This window comes from Argopecten irradians, chromosome 10 (assembly GCF_041381155.1).
Source record: "Argopecten irradians isolate NY chromosome 10, Ai_NY, whole genome shotgun sequence".
Classification (NCBI taxonomy): domain Eukaryota; kingdom Metazoa; phylum Mollusca; class Bivalvia; order Pectinida; family Pectinidae; genus Argopecten; species Argopecten irradians.
The window spans coordinates 23,418,212-23,441,568 of NC_091143.1; the positions used below are offsets into that span (position 1 = coordinate 23,418,212).

Below are 23,357 nucleotides of genomic sequence, written 5' to 3' on the forward strand. Positions count from 1 at the left end.
CTAGTGGTAGTATGTCAGACACCGTAACTGTGCCTTTACCATTCTCCTGGTGCTGTCAAGACGTGACGAAGCTAGAGTATTGGATATCAAACACCTTAACCACTCAATAGATTTTATTTACAATAACATTTTAAATTAAATGTGGTTTTATTTGATGGTTTTCAATTTAAATATATCGGACGCGACATTTTTCATCACGTGTAATTGTTTTTAAAGGGATTACAATGACCATTTATAGTCACGTATTCCTCAGCAAACATTTTAATTACAACCTTTATCCATTAAACTGAAACTCACGTTATCAGATGCCAAGGTGAATACATAAGAATACATTTTAACATTGGGATAATAACTAGCCATTGAAGGAAATAAAAGCCTCTTTAGAGAGATTAGGGCAAAATCTGGACTGAATAGAGACCTACCATTAACCCGTCCACTCGCTAGAATCAACACTGCTGCATATATACTCTGTTTAACAGTGAATACATATCTCGGGAGTGTTCTCATAGATTGATACTATTCATATTTGGAATATTTCAGCGAATCGATGGAACTTGACTCTTTCCCATGGACGATAAGGACATCAACAACTAGCAAGTGACACCATTGTTCTCACACATACAATGGTGAGGTTCGTCCATGTGCATTCAGGATTATTGTAAAGGTGAGACTATAGTGGTTTTTTTATTAACTGGTATTCAGTCAATTACTTGTTCATAATTCAATCATAATCAGATCAATAAAGTCGCTGATTATAATTTCTATGAGTGGACGGCTCACGGAAACCGATATATATGATTTTATTGTAATTAGAACGTTCAGAATACTTTCCTTTCACAATAAAGTTGCTATTATTTTTCTTTGTATCACATGACCAATGTTTTGATTCAGCAATATCGATGTTACTTATTCCTTTTTATGAATATGTATTATTTATTTATCTATTGATATATAAAATTTATTTATCAATGTATATGTATTTATATTTTAAAAAAAACACCAATAAAACAGTTTTTGTATCGCAATAGCGTTTTCGCGGCTCTTGCCGTTCTTCACTGGATTTGAAATTCCAAATCCTCTGAAGAACGGCAAGAGTCCCGAATGCGCTAGGGCGATACAAAAACTGTTTTATTGGTTTTTTTTTAATAATTAGAAAACATCACATGCACATGCTAATTTTTTTACTTATGTTATATATATATGTTACTTATTTATTTTATCCTGCAACTGACCCACATATTGACGGGTAATTACTGCCGGATAAACTTGTGCTTTATCCGTCAATACGAAATGCTTTATCCGTCAATACGATCACCTGAATTTGTTCCACGTCTGACGGAACATTTTCTAATTTGACCCCGAACTTTAACCTTCCAGTGAATGAAATGTCACTCATTCCCGCTAAAAAGTGACGTCACATTCACCAGGATGACGTCATTTTTACGATATCAAAAATCTTGTATGGCCATTGGGTCGTTTTCTTCGGTTATGTTAAAGGTATATAATATAAAGTAATTTTTTGATTGGTAATCATTGTTTTTTAAGTATTTCAATATTGTTTCAGCGATATTGCACACTAAATAGAATTATTGGTACTGTTTGCGAATGCGCTTATATATTTCCCACGGAAGTAAAAAGGAGTACACTCTCATTCGGTTTAGTGAATGAATCTTTTCCACCGCATCAAAGATGCGTCTTGCTTCGAGAGAAACCAAGTTAAGAACTGGCAATTTGCTTTCGTTTTGAATGTCATAATGGTTGCAGGATAAACAGAATACATGGTTAGTATCTTACAATACAGAGTTTATTTTGGTGCTCGATACGGAAAAACGAGATGACTCGGCAAATCCTCGTCATCTCGGCTTTCCTAAGTATCGCACCAAAATAAACCTTGTATTGTAAAATACTAACCATGTATTCTCTATATCTATTGCGTTATCTATTCATTGATCTCGTTTATTCGTTGACTTACATTATGTTTATTTTTTTTTTTAATTCTGATATATTGGCTTAATTAACAACACATAACTTTTTATAAAACATATATGGATTTTGTAGAAAACCTTGGTTCTTTAAAACAATCCACCTCACCAATAGCCTATACTATTTCATTTCGATTTTGATCATAATTCAGGAATATTTTTCCCCATTCATTTATCATTATACTTCGTTAATATGTAACTTGTTGATTCTTTTATTTATTTGAACAATATTGTGATAGCTTATCATGAAATTCCATAACTCGTTCATTTTTAAAATGAGAAAATACCATTACAATGACAAAATCATGAGTCGAATAAAATATGAAGATATGCCATGAAATAATAAAATCACTATGAAGCCTAGTCCATGAACAGGTATTTTCGATGAAAAGATCCTTATTATTCCCAACCAATTACTAAATTTTATGTGTTTTGTTTTTATTTCGGATGTTTTTAGGGTTATATTTGTTGATATGGCCGTTATTTTGTACACACCAAGCCCCTGTTTTCATTTTGTTTTGATTTTAGAATTCGAAAATGATTATAAGGTATAGCTTTAGATTCGAAGCAGGTGTGCCTTGATCCATGCAATTTGAGACGCTTGAAGGAGTTGAACCTCTAAGACATGTAATGTTATAAATCTTCTTGTCGTGTCGGTTATTTTATCCTATCTAGGTTGAGTTCCTTTCTTCATAGATAAAATGAAATGAGATAAAAAGAATTATTGTAATCCTTTTTTGAAATAGATCAATGTAAACTAGGGCTAGCATGCGCTGAAAGAAAGATAGTATTCTAATAATTGGCAACTATCCTGAAAATATTAATTTATCCTGCAACTGTCCCACATACTGACCGATATTTACTGCCGGATAAACTTGTGCTTTATCCGTCAATACGAAATGCTTTATCCGTCAATACGGTCACGTGAATTTGTTCCATATCTAACGGAACTTTTTCTAACTTGACCCAGAACTTGAACCTTCCGGTGAATGAAACGTCATTCAGTCCTGCTAAAACGTGACGTCACATTCATCGGAATGACGTCATTTTTACGATATCGAAAATCTCGAATGGCGGTGTCGTCTTTTCTTGGCTCATGGCAAAGGTATGTATTGTAAAGTAATTCTTTAATGGGTATTTATTGTTTTTTGAGTATTTTCATTTTGTTTCAGTGATATATCACGCTGAATAGGATTACGGGTACTGTTTGCGAATGCGCTTATTTATTTCCCGCGGCAGTAAAAAGGAGTACACTCTCATTCGGTTTAGTGAATGAATCTTTACCTCCGCATCAAAGAAGTGTCTCGGTTCGAACGAAACCAAGTTAATAGCTGCCAATTTGCTTTCGTTTTGAATGCCATAATGGTTGCAGGATAAACAGAATACACGGTTAGTATCTTACAATATAAGGTTTATTTTGGTGCTCGACACGGAAAGCCGAGATGACTCGGCAAAGCCTCGTCATCTCGGCTTTCCTAAGTCTCTATGTAATAGGTACACGATATAAACAACTGAAAGGAATGAACAAGCGACAAATCCGCGCATTCGTAGTAATAGCTGTACTAAATTTATATTTGCGATTAGCGCAATCATATTGTATAGCAAAATATTTAGCGCGAAAAACGCTGAAATGTGCTTACCGCTAGGATATGTATATTTACAGTGTAATTTTTAGAATAGTCGACGTTTTCCATTTTTTCAAGTCATTTTCATTAATTAAGTATAGAAACACTCCCTTTCTTACCTATAGTGAATAATGTATAGAAAATATTTTCTCTTTTCGAAGTCATTATAGGGGTTTAATTTGCTTTAAAATATCTCATTTCCCCATTTGTACGGCTACTGACTGATTTAACAAAGAAAATTTAATTGATAAACAGTCAATTATTTAAACATAGCACAGTTACATATTAGCGTTAGTTTAACACATTTTAATACGGTTAAGTGTTTCAAGTTTACAAAACCATTGATTCCAATTACCGTTAAGCCTGCTTGTCCCGATTTACCCTACGTTACAAGGCCCCGTTTGCCAGCGTTCACTTGGCTCATGTGTTAGCATATTTTGGCTTGTACAATGATAATGTAGTGCTGCCGAATATCGGTTATATATTAACTCGATTTTCGCGATGTCCTTAATTTTGTTAATATGTTAGCAATATGTGATAGCCTACACGAACTATCATTATTTCAATAAATGCTGCTTACTGTCAAAAGGACGATTCAGCGAGGTTGATTGTATTTCAATACCACGAAGCAAAATATGTCATAAATGTATTATTATGCATTCAATAAAACAAAAGAAAAATATTGTAAAAAATCACTTATTATTTTCATTGATATCGACGGAATTCAAAATCATATCGCTATACGATTAAGTAGGTCAAATATGCATGTTATAGCTATACTCGAGCCGGAGTCAAACAAATGCTACCAACCGATGCATTAAACGTATAAAACATATATTTAAAAGTTGAAACAAAAATTGCACAAAACAATTTCATAGGCGTCCTACAGACTAAATACAGACCTCCTTACATATAAGGCAACCCGTTTAATAGATGGTAACTCTAAACAAATTACAAATTAAACAAACTCACATTTGTAGGCAAAGATAAACATGCTAATATACTTATAAGGTCTGTTAAGGTGTGTATTATCATGTTATATAACAGTTATTACGCGAAAGGTCATAGATGCTATTTTGATGTACCCAGTTAATGTTTTAAATTTTCAAGTTTATGATGAAATGCAATAATATTTATTTTAGCTCTGACAAATGTCAATTTACTGCATGCCATTGTGGCCATTTAATTCATTATTGACAATTAATATGTTTGTATTTAGTTTTTTACTCGTAAATATAAACCAGTCTTCGTTTTCCAATACAGTCATTTGTCTTTCTATATATGTTATCAAGTAGAATTTTATCCAAATGTTTTTAAAATTTTACACTTAAAACAGTCTATGATAATGCAGCTTTAATGCATATAAACGAAATCTTCCCATTTGCCAATTTTTAATAAAATGACAAAAGAAATACCCAGGTTATTAAGTCCATTTCTTTTTCAGCGAAAGGATCTTAATTTTCAGTTCTACACTGCTCGCTACGTATCACCTACATACACCGGGTATGGATATATGTACCAGTTGATATCAACATGTATTTTCCGCCTATCACGCTGCAGACATAGTTTAGAAATCAAGATCGTATCTTTTCGTCTGATTTCTATAGATAATCGTCACTTTAAATTTAACACATCAACGCAAAACAAACAATAGTTAAACTAAAATAGAATTACACCGGTAGAAACAATTTGTGCAGCCATTACATAGTTCAGACGTTTTAATAAGTGCAAACCTACCTGGCGATAATTACCTCATTGACGGGGTTATCAAGTTTTAACGCAAACTACAAACATAACAGACTATAAGAAAACAGACAACAAACGTCTCATTACATTGTTAAAGCGTGTAATGTCCCAGGTCCCTTTTTATCATGCACTTTTGTCAGATTTGAATACATAATTGAATAGATATGTCTTTATGAAATTTGAAATGATGTGTCAAGTGATACCGATCTTCCTCGTAAAGCTGTCATTTTTATCGAGTACAAGACATGGGATTATCGAATACTCTATTCCGCCTGGGACAAATTTAGGCCCCGTGACGACATTCCGATAGGTATCGGTTACAAATCGTTCTTAAAATAGAATAAAAATGAACAATTAATCATTATGAATCGTTGCATAGACAGATAAATATAATTTTATCCAGCGTAAAGCTTATCGATTATCAATTGTAAACCTGTATATATATATATTAATATAGAGATGTTTGATTTATGGTACTGCATTTACAAAAACAATGTGTCTCAAAATGAATTTAAAGTCATGGTATTGTTAAATAGTAGGCATGATGATAGAAAATAACCACCACAGCTACCAATACAGCTACCAATACTGTGCTATGTACTTGAATTATCGTGTCTAATTTATTTTACACTTGACAAATGACGCCATTGTTGTCAATAGTAGATACGATCTTCTGTAATTGTGGTTTCCTGCTGAATTTACTGTCTCTATCAGATTGTGACGTAGGGCCTATTAGACTAATCCGTCGATAATCCAAGGCTACAAGCACCTTTGACCTCCTCCACAACCCGTTGATAATTTAGCCCGAACAATGAGAACAGGTAGAATTTCAGACCGAAAACGGATATGTCGAGATTTTTTTTAACCTTGCATATAAAAGGTACCAAAAGAATTTTCAAAGATTTCTCCCTACGAACTAAATCTGGAATGCACTTAAAACATCAGAAGCTTACAAGTCTTCGCTATGGTATGTATCCTCACAACGATGCTTCTCACAATTTCTACATTCACAAATTGATCACAGGACACTTGAAGACAAATTAGTTGCTACTCTTTTATTTCGGACGTCTGGTAATTAATACACCATAAGATATTTTGGATATCAAAAGGCTATTTTAGACCACATTTCAACACCAGTCATTTAAGATAAGTTACTGAGTAAATCAGAATGATACTTGAGTTAAAGACCCATTGTAGCGGTCTGGCCCACCCCCATTACCGCCCAACTTAGGCAGACGACAGGTATAGTGGTAGGGGATTAGCGTTTGTTTAACTATGTGTCGATAAAGCGTCCGTACAAACAACCCTGTATTTATATATGCATTTACCTATAGGCCTAAGATGATCGATTAAAAATCACACGGGTACTATTGAATTGGAATGATTTTGTACTGACCATCTGGACTTTTAAGATTTTAATTTAGTTCGTATTTTACTTGATTGACGTTGTGGTATTTTCTTGTGGAGTATCGTTTTAAATGGTATAATTATGCGGGGCAATGAAGCCACGATATCGGACTTCGCTACGTAATAGTTTGGGGTAAGTCTTAAGACGTTATACAATTCAACGTGTGTATCGTTTAGAAAGAAATACTTTATATTGTGTATAAACCGTTGTTTGGTATATATTCATGTAAACTAAACTGTCTTAAATGCAAGTCATCTGACACATTTAATACACTTATACGTGTCAAACTATTTTAAAACTTACAATTTGAGTTGAACTTGAATTATGAATAAATTTAAATGCAATAAACCATCATTATAAGACTATAAAATGTTGTATAGAATATATTAAAAAAAGACGCCCGATCATTATCTTTAATAAGTAAAGAGACAATTTCAACAACAATTCCATGAAAACAATTGTACATAATTTCCTTGTTCTTAAATTGCTTCACATAGAAAATCTACAAGATTAAGAAATTAAAGCGTTGGGTTTCTTTTTGATGTCATATTTTCAAAAATGTCTAAATTTAAACTTGAATTTTGTTTTTCTGCTATGACAACTTTATTTCGGATTCCTATCCCTAGTCTTGACACTCTGAACTGTTTCCATTAAACACACAGTATTACTGAGCTGGAGGCTGGGTTAGCTATGATTTGGAATTTCTTAATGTGTTTAGGTACCATTACAAACCGGGGATGCAAACAAATAACCATCATAAACGATAAAGACAAAGTAAACAAACTGTCTCTTTGTACGATAGACACAGAAACAAGTGTATCCAAAGAGTGAGCGACCTCTAACATATAAACGATATTCGCCATACGAATCTAGAAAAATATATTTGTTCACTGTGATACAGTGTTTATATTCATTTAACTAAGTAAAATATACCCTTCCTCGTTGCTCATATGTTGTAGAAGTATTATTACAAATATGGGCTATCTTATCAAAACTCAACAATGTTTGTAATTTTGTTGCAGGTTTTTAACTGTGTGTCGCTGATGCCTGACCCCCGGGGCTTGTGCACGTGCACCCTAAAGGTGTGCATCGTTTTGCTCCTAAGAAGCACCATACCAGGTATGTTATTTGGGCTTAATCAAATTGATACCAAAACATCATTTGCATACTTTTTTGTATTTTCTTTTTTATACTTTATCCCGTTTTCATATCTAAGTCGTCCTTGACTGAGACTAGTTCCCGTCTTCCGTTTGAACGTTACTCGATCAAGATTTAAATCCGTCCATATATTTACACCTACCTTACGCTTATTAAAATGTATTACCAATGATTTTTTTATCTGCGAAGATAAACATTCTGAAATTAAAAAATCAAATGGAAATAGCAAAATTTAGAAGCCGCAGCAGAACATTGGGTTATAGAGTATCTTGGTATGCTATCACTTGTTTTATTTTTTATTTAGCAAGATAATATCTTGTTACTATAGATGCTTTACAAAGATATACCCTGTATACAGTGTATATCATTCCAGGCTATACTTCATTTAGAATGTGACAAATTGGGGCGTTCCATCACTTAATTTCAGTTTTATTAATATACATACTTAATTTCAGTCTCCAATAAATAACACCCTAAGAATGTGTTGTGCATAATTTAGGACTTATTTAGGTATTTTATGATTCAATATATTTGAAACTAGATACCCATGAAGCATGTAAAAAGATAATATCCAAAATTATAAAAGTTGAGTTTTAATTCAAATATATAAATTATGATGGGAGTACTTCATTTGAATACAAAAGTTACTCTTCATTTTGGGCAATATATCGTTAGAAATACATATTAAATTAAAATATCACCTCAGTCTCATTTCAGAATATCATACATTACATATATTTTCAGCCTAAGCCTGATGGTAATTTAGTGTGGGTTTAAAGAGTCCTTGACGCATTCGCGTGTTTCTCGGTCAGCATTACCATAAAAACCTGCTATAAAAGATTTGGTTTATTCTCTTTTGCTGAAATTTAATCGTCTCTTTCTACAATAAAATCTGCTTGAAATCAACACTTTCGTTTCGACTGACTTACTTTGATATCCAGCAATTAATACAAAACGTTAAAACACGCACTATTATCTCTTAACAAAGAAAGTTGAACGATACTCACCGCATAAACAAATAACAAAGAAAATTGATAAATACATTTGTTGATATTAATTGGAACGAGATCGAAGAAGTTAAGACAAAGTATAAACAAACAATACACTTGAAGCTAACTCTTTGAAAACAAATTATTTATCAATGTCAATCTATAAAATTATAATTGGGAATAGTTGTATTCCGTTAACGATTTAAAGTGAAGTTTCCTCAGCCTTGATATATTATGGTACCGTGCCTGACCCGGGTTGACTTAGGTGAATATGACTGCTATTATGTATCATAACCATCAGCAGTAAAATGGAGTGTTGTTTGGGTAAAAGTAGGCATGAAAACGAAAAAGCGCAACTTCCAACATTACCAGGAATGTTATATTTTTTTGCAGATTATCATTAATATACCTGCATTTTAGATATTTTTAGTTATATCATTTGCGTGGTATTTAAATATCAAGTAAAGTTATATGTTGCACTACAATCATCAGCTTGAATCTGTCTGCCAATGTAGCGGGAGTCTTCTAACTTTATCGTACATTATATTTTTGCAGTTTTCTGCCAATGTAGCGGGAGTATTCTAACTTTACCGAACATTATATTTTTGCAGTTGTCTGCCAATGTAGCGGGAATAGTCTAACTTTATCGTACATTATATTTTTGCAGTTTTCTGCCAATGTAGCGGGAGTATTCTAACTTTACCGTACATTATATTTTTGCAGTTGTCTGCCAATGTAGCGGGAATAGTCTAACTGTAACCGGTACTAACGACTTTCAGTACCTGGCAACACCGGGGTATAACGATGGCGCTGGCACCTACTCAAGGTAAGGACCACCATTGTTAGACATTTATTGAAGATACTGACTAAAATGTGTGAATTTGGAGTGTCCATCAAAGTAAATAAACAGAACAAGTTAGTTGCTAACAATGAGAAAGCATCAGTGAGAAATTCTTTCCCCATATGCTACACAGCATGTGCATACGCATTTCTTGAAATTAGCACATCATAAAGTTTCGCCAATCCTTTGGATATATATAGCTATCATTAAAACAAATTCTTGGTTGCATCTTCCACTTTAATATTTAATGGGTAACCACTGCGTTTGTCTCTAAGTGCACGGAATAATTATCTTGTAATTATATGAAAAACAAATTAGCATAGTTTTAGCTGTCAACTGCATGTAAAAACTAAAAAATGATAGTAACACGGATATACATACATTGTATATTGTATATACACGTGAAATTTATTGTAATTGTGCGCGATACAAAAGCAATTTTCTTATCTCCAATCTATCGCTTGTCAATGCTTCAAGATTTACATGCGTGGATATATATATTGAAACACGGACTTCATTCATGTCTGATTAGTTTTGCCTTGTACCCGCCGGTGCGTGACACCGAGATCGACAGCTCCGGAAGTGAGGACGCTCTGCCACCTTATCAACGTATCAACACTTATCTGTGTTCATTCACGTATAAAATAATAACCAATTGGTTACTCGGAATTTCCTTTATCACAGAATCATTTTCTTGTGTGTTTGATAAAAAAGCGAAATCATGTTATGAAATCTCATTCAAAATAAACGATTCAACGATATAGAAATAACCGTTAAATATAAAGGAGTGGAAAGTATGTAAATCTGGTTCACTGAATAAAATAGTCTACCTCGTTGTAGCACACAACGTTTTACCTATTGAAATAGGAAGAAAAGTACGGTTTATAAAAGACTTTTTTTTTTTCTCGCAGTGTGATTAATAGTTCATCTACATGTTTAAGACATTAATGACTGGTTGACATTAAAGCCGAACACATTTAAAACATTTATTCGTTTATTTTTATATGAATGTATTATGAATATTTGAATAATTATAAATAATTGTTCAAACAATTCAATTAAAACTTTTCTAACTCTATTTAACGTTACCTTTGTCCTTGATAAAAAATATCAAATATATTTTCAAAAACCATGATAAGCATGAGTTGCATTATTTTCACTCTAAAACTTACTGCATTGGTATTTTTATTTATAGTTCAATAAATGTGAATAAAAACGGAAATAATTATAAGTAAGATGACGTGTACAGATTAATACTGTTAGAAATTAACAAATTTACGAATATTTCTCGTGAAGAAGTATCAAATGAGGAAATTGCGGAATGTGCTCCCCGCGAACTTAAACAACAATAAGTAGTTGTACTTAACTTATTTGTGTTTATACCGGAAACACATAGATAAATAGGCGTATGATAGTTTAAAGAACATTTCGATTGCGCAGATTAAGCAACGTCATTAAATATTAAGACATTTTGTATTACCTCCTCATAGACTTGGCGACCGTATCATGTGCGTTGCTTAACGATTTGAGTCTATTTATATCTATTTACCCTAATCAAGTGTTTTAAGTAAATATTTAACAACAAATCAGACCGCACCATTGTATCAATATTATCAAAGTTAAAGAGACGCACTTGACATGTCTATTCTTATAAGGCATTGCAATGTTTTATATTGACATTGGGTCGTAAAGAGCGCTGGTTTTAAAGCAGTAGTTTATTATCATTGGTGTTTAACATTTGGCATAGAACACCAAATTCCAATATTACTTATCACACAATTAACTAGGTATAGTGGTCACTCAATGTCCAAAAGTTCAATAACACGTGTTTCTATATAATGACCAATTATCTATTTAAGGAATGTATATTAGTGAGATATATATGGGATTTCACCCATGTCAATCAGCGTATATTGTAACAGGAACAGATGTTTTGCTTTTACATGAATGTATATGTTTCAAGAGCAATGACGTGTCTATTTTTTAAATATTTATCATTTTGAAATATTAAATGCCACTTGACTTATGAAAATATTTAATGTTGTTATTTTGAATTGTGCATTTACAGGTAAAATTGCGTACGTACATGAATATGCTAAACAAACGAATGTTAATATTCGTCATACCGTGAAGTCAATGAATTCTTCCGAAAACAATTACAGTTGACCATAATACTTTTAATACTGAAACATGAGGTAACCGTAAATAATAAACATAATAAATTACATTTGAAACGTTTAATAATAAATGAATATATTAACCATTAAGATAAACAAACTAGATAATGGCTTGGTTTGATTTGGCTTAGTTCATACAGTCGCTTAGCAGAACGTCTCAAATACTTTTCATCTATTACCAATATTGCGTGAGCTGTTCAGGTGATTCGTGAAACAATTAATGATGGGGACATTGAATGTCAATCACCCTCAAAACTATCAAACATCTTACATTCATATATATATACGATTTTACAATTAATTTCGCGTTCGAACTCTCTGATGGAATAACGCGAAAAATGGATCTCGTAAAATAAAGTAGTTTAATACTGTAACTTATTTCAACACACAATGTATAAAAGCTATCTATGACATCAACATCTTTTTTCACATTTGAATACATTTTAGACAAAGAACACCCAAATTATACCTGCGAAACATCAGGAAAGAAAAAACAGTTAAAGATAACTAAATAACAAAAACGACCATTCGTGTTCAACAATTATCAAAGCTATTCATCTTTGTTGTGTGTTGCCTCAGCTAACAGCGACTGGATTGGGTGTACATATCTTGTTTATTTAACTGATAGGAATTCATTTGAATGATTAAAACGAAAATTAAGCTTCATTTAAATGTCTCAAAATCTATATCCTAGTATAATTGTGTCTTGGTATTCTCATTAAATGTGTTATTGAGTTTCACGAAATATCTCATTTGGATTCATAGTTACATTTTCCCGGAAATACATATAAGAAAAACAACGCTCTTAAATACAATGGTAATGTAGTTTAAGCTATTGTGTATTAAAGGGAAATCTGATTTATCCTTTGAAAAGAAATAAAAACAAGGTCTGATGTTTTATTTTTCCATAAACGACGATTTTGCAATTGTAGACATCGTGTTTTAAAGCAAAACTGTTTTATCTTTTTTCCTTTTTTAAAGAAATAAATGAAAGGTTTACCGTTTGACTATCCAAAACCAACGGCCGAGATGTATGAATGACTAATAATAATACGATTGACTCTTACAAAATTAACCCCCTAGTGATAAGTACAGAAAGAGTACGAAAGGATTACACACCCTACAACAATAGGAGTTATAAATACAGGAATACTATTAATCACGGTACAGTTGTGATCTTCATTAGGACTGTATTTCGTTAATCAGTCGTCATTTCTTAATATGTTTTTTGAGATTTTAGTTGTATGTAAACACCAAATAACAATAAATACACACAGTCTATCAAAGGAATGAAAAAATATGAAATCTGTTCTATGATATCGTTGATTATGCTTGATATAAGAAAAAAAAGAAGAACCATAAATGAAAATTCATGAAAATTAGGTAGGCTGAACCAGACGTTCTTACAGAATAAGTTTTTTTTTCTATTGAAATTTCTATTTTTTATTTCTTCTTCTTTGTCTGAAAGTTAAATACTGTAAATGTATCTCTTTTTGTGTAGTCAAATTTTAACGCACAGCTTATATTGAACCGTTTAGCGGAATTATGAACTCGCATACGCATAAAAGTTGCTATGTTAATGTCACATACATGTAGCGGATTCAAATTGCGCGATCATATTTTAACGCAAAACTTTTGCGTCAATAAAAGCACTGAAATACTATTACCGCTAAGATATATTCTACATTTAATTAACGTTTGCTGTAGATTTGTTTCATTTCTGATTATCCTTGAAATGTTCATTTTTTTCGTTGTTAATATGGTTTTGAATTAAGATTTTTTTTTAATTCGGCATTCTTTTAGCTTATTAAGATAATCAACTTTAAATAATAAATGTATAATAATGATATAAAATTTAAATAGAAGCGTAAACTGTCTTGCCAGTACGATATTACAGTGTATTTCGGGTATTGGACTAGACAAGTTTACTGATTTGCTAATACAGAGATATCTTACCCACAGTGACCTGTCGTGTTCTTGGGTCCTTGATGGAGGATCATCCAGTTGGAAAATATTTCTATATGTGGAAAACTACGACGTGACGTGTCCGGGGGATTTTATTGATATTTATGATGGTATGTGGTTTACAATGTTATAAATACAAAATTTTATAGTTGTATAATAGTATGTGGTTTACAATATCATAAAAACATATCTTTATTGATATTTATATATGGATTTATGTTAACCCTGCTTGTATCGAGCAATTTTTCTAAAACTATTTTCAATGGAGCGCGTTTTTAAATGTTAGAAGAACATAATTTTATATTCTTTTATACGTTATAGTCCAACATTATAGGAATTAATATAAAATCATGTTTCTTTCGTCCATTATAATTTTCTGAAAGCAGAAATCTTAATTTTGCCAATTTTTTTTAAATTCAATACTGTAACAGATATTTCTTAGAAAAAGGATGTGTCGGTATGTCTTTTGAACTCTTTTGTTTTCTTTGTATCTTATTAGGCATGTTAGTATTGCTATGGCAAACAAGTACAAAACATAATGTCAAATATGTCAGCTTGGATATTCTTAGTGATGTAAGATAAAACAAATATAGAAAAGGATATTATTCCTTTACACATAAAGCAGTATATGCCTACTATAAATGTTATAAAAAGATCACCCAATAAATTGATAAAACGAGAGATGTCAAAATCAGTCAGTCATGTTATATAGATACAGATATATGTCGATTATTTTTAAATACAACTTTTTTTGGTCGTATGCATGTGCATTTCTAGTTCGGACTGTACAATGGGTGGCAAAGAAGTCATATTTTGAAAAAAAACCCAGTGAAAGTGAATTAATATTGTACACAGATATTAAAAAAACCCAATAAATTGGTCAAACCATACTCAACACAACGAAACAATAATACGTCTCTAAAAGAAAGTCTGATATAAATAAGAAACATTCAGAATTGTTTCTTTTTTAACGATTTTGTTCTAATTAAGACATACCTTGATGCACAGGTAACCAGACGACGTCCACAGCGTTAGTGACAGCTTTATGTGGCACAAGCCAATCAGGGGTTTACACGTCATCACAGCGTTACGTCAGAGTAGATTTTACGTCAGATTCATCCAATCAAGGGTCTGGATTCAAATTGGCTTTCATGATAGCAGATGACCTATGTAAGTTAATTGACTTCAGAATTATTTTACACATTCACATACAGGTATAAATAATTATTGAGACCTGATTTTGCGGAACCCGTCAGTATATCCCCGAAAGAAAAGCTACACAATGTATGTTATGACTTATAATATTGTCTTCTGTAACATTTTATTTTATTTAGGCTAAAATGTTCAAATAGATCCACTATAAAAAATACGTCAGATAAATTTAAATATTAAATTATTATTTTAATATTAATATTGGAAGTGAATAACATTATTCATTAAACTGTTTCTAATAAACATTCAGGTTATTTGCGCTAACTTGAATGCTAAAAGCATCTAGACTATTGAGATTACGTCTTTTTGCCTTTTTAGCCGGAAGTGGATGTTCAAGTGAGCAGGCCCTCACTGCTACTTCAACTCCCCAGTACCTCACCTCACCAAACTTTCCAGGATTATATACAGTGTTAGTATCAAAACGTACACATTTTGTACAAGTTTATTTCCTACAAAATGAAATGTTATGCCATTCATGGAAAATGGTAGAAATGGGATTTTGTTTTTACCAAAAAAGATTCATTAAATATCCAAATCCATTGGAAACAAAGGTAAAGGCAAATAAAAAAAGTTCAAAGAGAATACAACCGAAAGTTTCGAAAAACAACCTCTAAAACTGGACTTCTAAAGCTAATTTACATCACCTTCCTTTCCGTAGGAACTCCAACTGTCGTTGGGTGATAACAGCCCCGGAAGGCACTGTCTCCTTGGAGATTATCTTCAGTGACGTAGAAACTTCCACAAACTGTGCATTTGATTCTCTGGAAATTTATTCTGGTAAGTCTTTAAGGTAAAAAGACAACACTTATTATCATGCTTAAACTCTGTGTAACGCTCTATACAGTAAAACACGGTTATAAGGACACATCAGTGGATCAGCGAAATCATTTCGTTATAACCAAAGTTCGTTAAACACACATTGTTAATATCATAGGAATATTGACAGGGAATCGATATTATAACCATGATTTATCTGTAAACTTGTTTGTTATAAACGTGTTTTACTGTATATTTACTTTCTGATGAGGAGTACCAAAACAGATTCAGTATTTAATAATACTAATTCTGATTATTCCACATGTGTGAAAATGTACGACGACCGGTTAGGGTGATGTCTTAAAGATTTCGTATTCTTATCAATCAAAGTGTAAGAAGACGACGCTGTTTTTTCATCGAACGCATCATTTACATTACAAAGCTAGGTCTCTACTGCAAAAACTGAAACAGTAAAAAACGAACCGTAACTGTAAACAACCAGAAGACCTGAAAGAAAAAAACAACAACATAGAAACGACAAATAATTCCTAACGTGGCGCTACCCAAAATGGAATGGAACAAAGCTATGACGTCACCATGCACTATGGCGCGCAAAGATTTGCTTTTGCTTATTTTCTCTATTTAAAAATGAAAATAATGAAATTGTGAACTGGGAAACGACGTCGTGTGACAACCTTAATAACACCATATATTTTAAACAAGAAAAACAATTACTGAATGGGATATATTTTCATAGATATGTGACTTAAATAAACTACAAAATGTTTGATCAATTCAAATATTTTTATCATTTCTGGGCATTTATAACTCAAACCGTATTTAGGAGGAGTTCTACTTTGGGTACTCATATCTTCTGAAACACAGGACTGGACCGTGCATGCTTCAAAGCTCTCTATATAAATATATGCACTGTTGACAAGTAAACAATTCATGAAATCAAAACTTAATATATTTGTGAGAAATATCTGGATTCAAGCACACGCTAGACAATTTTTACAATTGTCTTCAAAAAGTGTTCCAATTTGGGTAGCGTCACATTAGAGACATTCACTTAAAGGTTGTTCACATGATAATCAGCGTGATCACAATTCGTATCTGTATTGGATCAAAACAACTTGTCTTAAAAGTGTATCAGGCTTGACGGACATGTTACACTTTAAATATACACAATCGGAAAACGATAAGTCTATTATTATATACATGTGTAAAGCTGTTAATTTGCTTATACCTAGGATCCCTTCCACGATTTAAACATAAACGGCAATGGTGCTAAGCACCGCCTAGAGCTGTGAACCAAGACCCGGTCATTACGCATACTACAGAACACAATAATAATATAATATATATAAATAATAACTAAATCTCATATATAATTACTTAAACACCTTTATTTTTTCATGGTTCGTTAAAGTAGGATACATTTATAACTAGCTAACCTTGTATTCTAAATCAACAACGCACAAAGGCTTGAGTTCTTTTGTAGATTAGTATACATGTTCAAGTCAAAATATTCAGTACCGTGGCAACAAGAAGTATTTTTTTTTATTTATCTTTTTAACTCATCTAGAACTGAAAGATAAGTGAAATTAAACAGAACTGATTATTTAAGATCTTGCATAAGATTCATTATCCCGATACACTCAATCTCCAACAGATTTTAGCTACAAAACGTTTTAGAAGTTTTAGTTATTAATCATAAATAAAACAGAAATTTTCGTAAATATGACTTTTGCACAACGAACATGAATAAGTAAAAACAGTAAAAAGGTCATCTTCGGTAACCAATACGGTACATACGATGTTTTGCAGTGAACTTTTTATAATAAACAAGTAGAAATAAATATTGCATTAAGCTTGCAGTTCAAGTTTTGACGATTGTTATTTTTTCAAAGTTTGATTGTTTATTTCCAATGTATTTATAGGTACACTGTATATATATCATCATTATAATTATGATGTTGTGTCGATCTAGGTACGTACGTGTGTGATAGAACAAAGATAATATCAGCCTGCACACCACATCCTAATGGAGTAACAGCCTCCCTGATCAGTAATGGGACTAGTTTTCTTGTAAAGTTTGCTGCGGATGCCTCCCTCAGTTTCCATGGCTTCGTCATCAAGTTCAGTCAGATAGCTGCTGTTGCAGATACCACATCGGCATCGGCTGTTGTCTCATCTGTTTCATCTGAAGGTATGGACAAATTCTTCAATCATTATTTTCTATTGACTTGTAGCACATTCCTCTACAATAAGGCTAAATGTATAAAAGGATGAAGAGATCAGTTTATTAGCTTTATCGTCTGTTAAGACCTACTGTCATTGAACATTTAAGGGAGCCTGTATATAATATGTTGCGTATTTTGGAAGGCTGCGGTATATTCATGTTGTCTCTATGTAATTGTGGAATTCTTGCCCCGATAGTGTTACCTCAATGTTACCTTCCGCTAAAAACACCAAACAACACATCCTACCCGGTCACAATTTACTAATAACTGGCAAACCAGTCGTCCCATTTCATTTATACAGGACGTTAAGGAGAAGCAAAAACTAAACAGCTCTGAGTCTCTGATGAAGAATTGGGAATTTCAATGATAGACGATGATATTCCATATGTTTGGATTGTTCGTTATATTTAACGTTAAATTTCACATCTTAGAAAATTGAATCAAGTTTAGCTATTTTTCGAATGCTATTCATCAAGACGCCTTACACAGTTTTGAATAAACAAAATCCTGTATGGGTATTAATTCGAGCACTTGACAGAAGTCCCAGTTGTATTGTTGTATATGTAACGTGTAACCTAATTAACTTTCGATAGATTTAAGTACAATAAGCTGTTGTTGGCAGAAGGGGTAGGAAAGGGATCAGAAGGTGTCACACATCAAACACTCCCGCATTCTCTAGACAGGCTAATTCTCTGGGTTTCAGTGGCGCCCAAAATATGCTTTTATGTCCGTTATAAAGTACAATTAACGAAAATATTTTAGTTTCAACTGCAATGCATAAAATCTATAAGCAATAGTTTTTCTTTTGATTTTATCCGTCATTTGCACTGATGATATTAAAAAACCTAGTCGTATATGTATTCAAATTATTTTGAATATTGCATATTGTACTACTATGACCACAGCACATCCAATACATTCTTGTGGATTTTATCATTTTTGTATATTTTAAGCAAACGAAAATGATGTAATTGCTCATGTAAGATAGGAATTATGTGTGTAGTTTCACGAGAGTCATTCCTGGTGTCTTTCCTAATAGCTGTAATGTAATGCTGTAATGCACTCATACCTTGTGTGAACTACCTCAGAATGGCATTCCATGCATACATGTATTTTGAAAAAATGAAACATGTTTTCTGAACTTGTCCCGCTAAGCTGGGGCGAGTCAGTTGACTGCATAATCTTGAATAATTGTTTTTCTACCATCTAAATATTTCCCCTTTTTCCCATTTTGCTGTAATCACTTAATCTCTACAAGGGGTGGTAAATAATGATGATAAGATTACATTTTAGCTATAATAGAGTAACATAAATACCATCAAATGGACAAATAAAAGAGGTCTGTATAGCCAAGTGGTGTCCATAGACATGGCATATTGTGTTGAAGTTGATCGTTTGGGTCCATATTAAAGTGGTCTTATAAAGCAGGTGGTCTTTATACAGAGGTGGTCGCTAAAGCAGCTTTTACTATATGTTCTAAATTTAAAAGTTCAAACGACAAATTGTTTAAATTACAATTATAAAGATATTATTTTGGAATCATGTGGATACACCACGTGATAGGGCATTTTTCCTTGTTACACAATACTAGGTTCTAGTCATATTCTTAAGAGCGTTAATAATGACGTAACTGATGGGGTTTAAACCAAACGTGTTAATGCTTCAACAAAACAAGTGCTCATGACCCATCGTCCTGAACGCACGATCAAACTCATGCTTTAATAGGATAAACTAGTGTTGGAGAACTGTCAAAAGTCGGTACTTTGATTTAAGGATTAGCTTAGGATTAATCCCTAAAACGTGTGAGGTGTGTAAGCCATTTATGTTACATGGGTTCTCATATATACAGGACTAAACAAAGTTGGCAGTAAATCTAATGAATGAATAAGTCCCGGTTACACCAATTCTCAAAAGATTCTGCGAAACGAATCATTTAATTGTGAAGTTCATATTTTTTCTAAAGGGTTCATATCATTGTAATGAAAATAAACAAGAGGAAGGAGATACTTAAGACTGAGAGAAATTGCTATCAGAGTGACCAAAATGTCGTCCATTACTTGAAAGGTGCTACATCAAGATAGCCGTTGCAACTTGTGTACTTTGAGATAAAGTTATACAAGCAAATCGGTGAAAACAACTGTTAAATGAAATATATGGTTTTTAAGGGAGTACATCTTCGGGCAATGAAATATCGTGTAGACTGAAAAACATTAAGAACAGATTTTTAACAGAAATGACAGTTAACCTTTTTCAAGGATATCGAGATAGAAATAAACAACAAACAAACAAACAAACAAACAAAAATAAAAATATACAAAAAGCAAAAATACCTGATAGTAATGTACCTCTATAGCGGGATATTGTGTTTAAAAAAGAAGTTTGATAAAACAATCAAGGTAAACTTAAAAAACATGTTTTACGTCTATTTCCAGGTGATTTTTACCTTGGTCTTTACATCGGTCTCGGATCAGGAGCTGGGGGTGCCTTTCTATTTGTCGGTGTTGTAACTTTAATCCGCCATTTCTGCACATCATCAAAAGTGGTATCGCCCAATGTAAAACATGTAGAGCCACTTTCCATCAGATCAACACCATCTAGAAACAATTCCATATGTGGTTCATCGTCATCGTCAGGTGATAGCACCAGTCGTCAGAAAAGTTTTCTTTGTTCTACTCCCGTGAGCCCGGGGTCCGCCGCACTAATGCTGGATATCCAAAGACGGAAGAGTAGCCATTATAATGGATTCATGCACCAATGACGCCGACTTAAAGGTTCTATCGGCACAAAGATGGAATCCATATGGGTCGAAAATTTAAAAACAAAAGAGAAAGCGAAAACCTTAAAACACTTTTGTGAAAATTTAAGAGATACATTTATGGTCTATTGAACAAATGTAAGAGGTAAGCTTTCGAAAAGAGGTATTATGCTTTACCCTTTTTGTAAAATGTTTAGACGATACAACCGTCATAATATGCTTAAATATCAAGACGGCTTTGAACGATATCAAACGAAGAACAAAGGGCTTTCTAACGTTGTATTGACACATTTGCTTCCAGCAAACTGGAAAAAATAAAATTTCGATTTTCATAGCCCTTGATGTTCTTGATAGCATGATGACTTGTATTATTTTAATTGTTACAATTATAATAGTGCTTCAACCTTTCGATATAGAGATTAACAAACCTATTTAATCGGGCTATTTGCAATATTGATTGTTGACGTCATGGTAACATTAGTGTCCCATAAATCATGATTCATAAAAGTCTCATTTCATTAATGACAAATTCCCCACTGTTATGTTTGTTACACGTATCATATTATAATACGCGATCTTATTCTGTCAGATTTTGTTATTGTTTAATGATGTATAGTATCCATGCTGTTCATAAATCGTACTTTAATACTGTCTAATAAAATCCTAACATAGCTATATCACGGTTATCGTTCTTTATGAGATGTTAACTGTAAAAAAAATAATTGCAACGCACCATCTGGTTGCCAATGGAGATCTTAAGATCCAACAAGGACAAACCTTGTCTCAAATAAAGCATCTTGAAAAAGAAATCAATGTCTGTATTCTGGTGGGCTCTGGCGATAACCCAGGTCCCTGGTTCTTAGATAAAATCGCAGAGTCAGTTTCAAAGTCACAGCAGAACTTACCTTCGTACCAATCTGATTAAAATCAAACCTTCGATTACGCTCTGATACTCTACACTTTACTGCAGCGTAGAGTATCAGAGCGTAATCGAAGATCTGATTTTAATCAGATTGTACCTTCGGCAACCACCAAATGGAAGCAACAACATGTGAATTTCAATAAGATTTAATGCAAATCGAAAACAACCAGGAAATCCATTTCGAAAATGGGTGACAAAATGTTGAGGGATCGACGTGTACTTGATCACATGTGATTCGATACATTTGTTAAGCACATACGCCTTATTCCATCGTGGAGCTTTGCTTTCCAGATTCCTCCAGATTCAGAGCCTAGAGCCTTAGAAAAAGGGAACAGAAATGAGCTGTGTCAACGTGTTGTCAGAAAATGACTTAAACCGACAGCATGTTTTTGATAAAAGTACGATTACACTCACAAAGAATTCAGCAATCACCTAAAACGAATCAAAGGTTAAATCAATGCTCCTCTCGTCACCTCAACCTAGGACAACTCTCCATCTAGATTGTTAGGTCATGGGTTATCAAAACTCTAGATGCGTCTGTAATTGTGGTAAGTAATATGGTGTTTTTTCTTCCACGAGAGACAATTATTTGGAAAGAGTTGCTGCCGTAGCCACAAATAAGCTATCAGAAGAGGGTACCGTTGCTATTGACCCCTCCACGCCCACTTGTTTAAACGGTTAAATCCAAATGAATTAGACTAATGCAAAGAGAGACTACTATCTGGCCAAATTTGTGGATTCAAAACCATAGACACAAGTTGACAATTGAGCAAACAGGTCAGCATATGAAGGGGAACTCATTGAAAGACATTGTTTAAGGGGATAACCATTTCAAGAGACAAAACCCGCCACTGACTTGGCTGAAGTATATTGCTTCCCGATCTCATGGGACAGGAATTCAGTTGGCAAGAAAGAACATTTGAAGAGGCCTAATGAGTACACTTCCCTTAGAGTCCACATCTGTCCTGGAGCCGAGATACCACAGTATTATAAAAATGAAATATATTGAACATCCCAAAGTGTTAAATGTTCAAATTCACCTGAAGTAACTTGGTAATATGTAAGAGAAACTGTGACGGTGACACATGTTACTGTTTAAAGTAAAACGGGACTACTTACAATAGGCACCCTTCAGATCGACTGCAGTTCCATAACTTATGTTGCCCACATAACCTTCATTTTGGATTGACGTTTACTTTGCTATTGGTTGTGCTAGCTTGTATAACGCCCCAAATAATCTGTTCATCTATCACATTTAAACAAAACCAATCACATTGAAACAAAAACACAAAAAAAAAACACTTTTCGTAAGAACTTTGACATTTAGTTTGACATTGATGACTTAAAGATGCTCCACCGCTGACAAATGGTATTTTTTCACTATCAAAAATAGGAGCAGACGATTTTGTATTTTTCTTCAGTTATAAAAGTTGCTTCTTTTACACCATAATACCACCATTGAAAAGTTTGAGCTTCTAATTTTACTTCAAGTTAAAAATATGAAAAATAATTAATTGCATCCCGAAAAAATTCCGTGGCACTATATCTTCTATAGAATGAAGTAATGATTGCGCA

At 33.0% G+C, this 23,357-nt stretch overlaps 1 protein-coding gene across 4 annotated transcripts; it reads left to right on the top strand.

Annotated features, from left to right (window-relative positions):
* Positions 1 to 479: 479 nt before the first annotated feature.
* Positions 480 to 21,535, top strand: LOC138333423 (procollagen C-endopeptidase enhancer 2-like). Of its 4 annotated transcripts, none has more exons than XM_069281793.1 (9): positions 480 to 664; positions 7,784 to 7,880; positions 9,632 to 9,734; positions 13,889 to 14,001; positions 14,900 to 15,061; positions 15,422 to 15,512; positions 15,762 to 15,880; positions 17,853 to 18,071; positions 20,538 to 21,535. In XM_069281793.1, exons 2-9 carry the CDS (start codon positions 7,805 to 7,807, stop codon positions 20,861 to 20,863), a joined length of 1,209 nt encoding a protein of 402 aa, XP_069137894.1. In that variant the 5' UTR covers positions 480 to 664; positions 7,784 to 7,804; the 3' UTR covers positions 20,864 to 21,535. The 4 variants fall into 4 exon arrangements, with proteins under 4 accessions (XP_069137894.1, XP_069137891.1, XP_069137892.1 ...); XM_069281790.1 differs by lacking the exon at positions 480 to 664 and adding an exon at positions 2,795 to 3,087; XM_069281791.1 differs by lacking the exon at positions 480 to 664 and adding an exon at positions 5,764 to 6,320.
* The last annotated feature ends 1,822 nt before the right edge of the window (positions 21,536 to 23,357 follow it).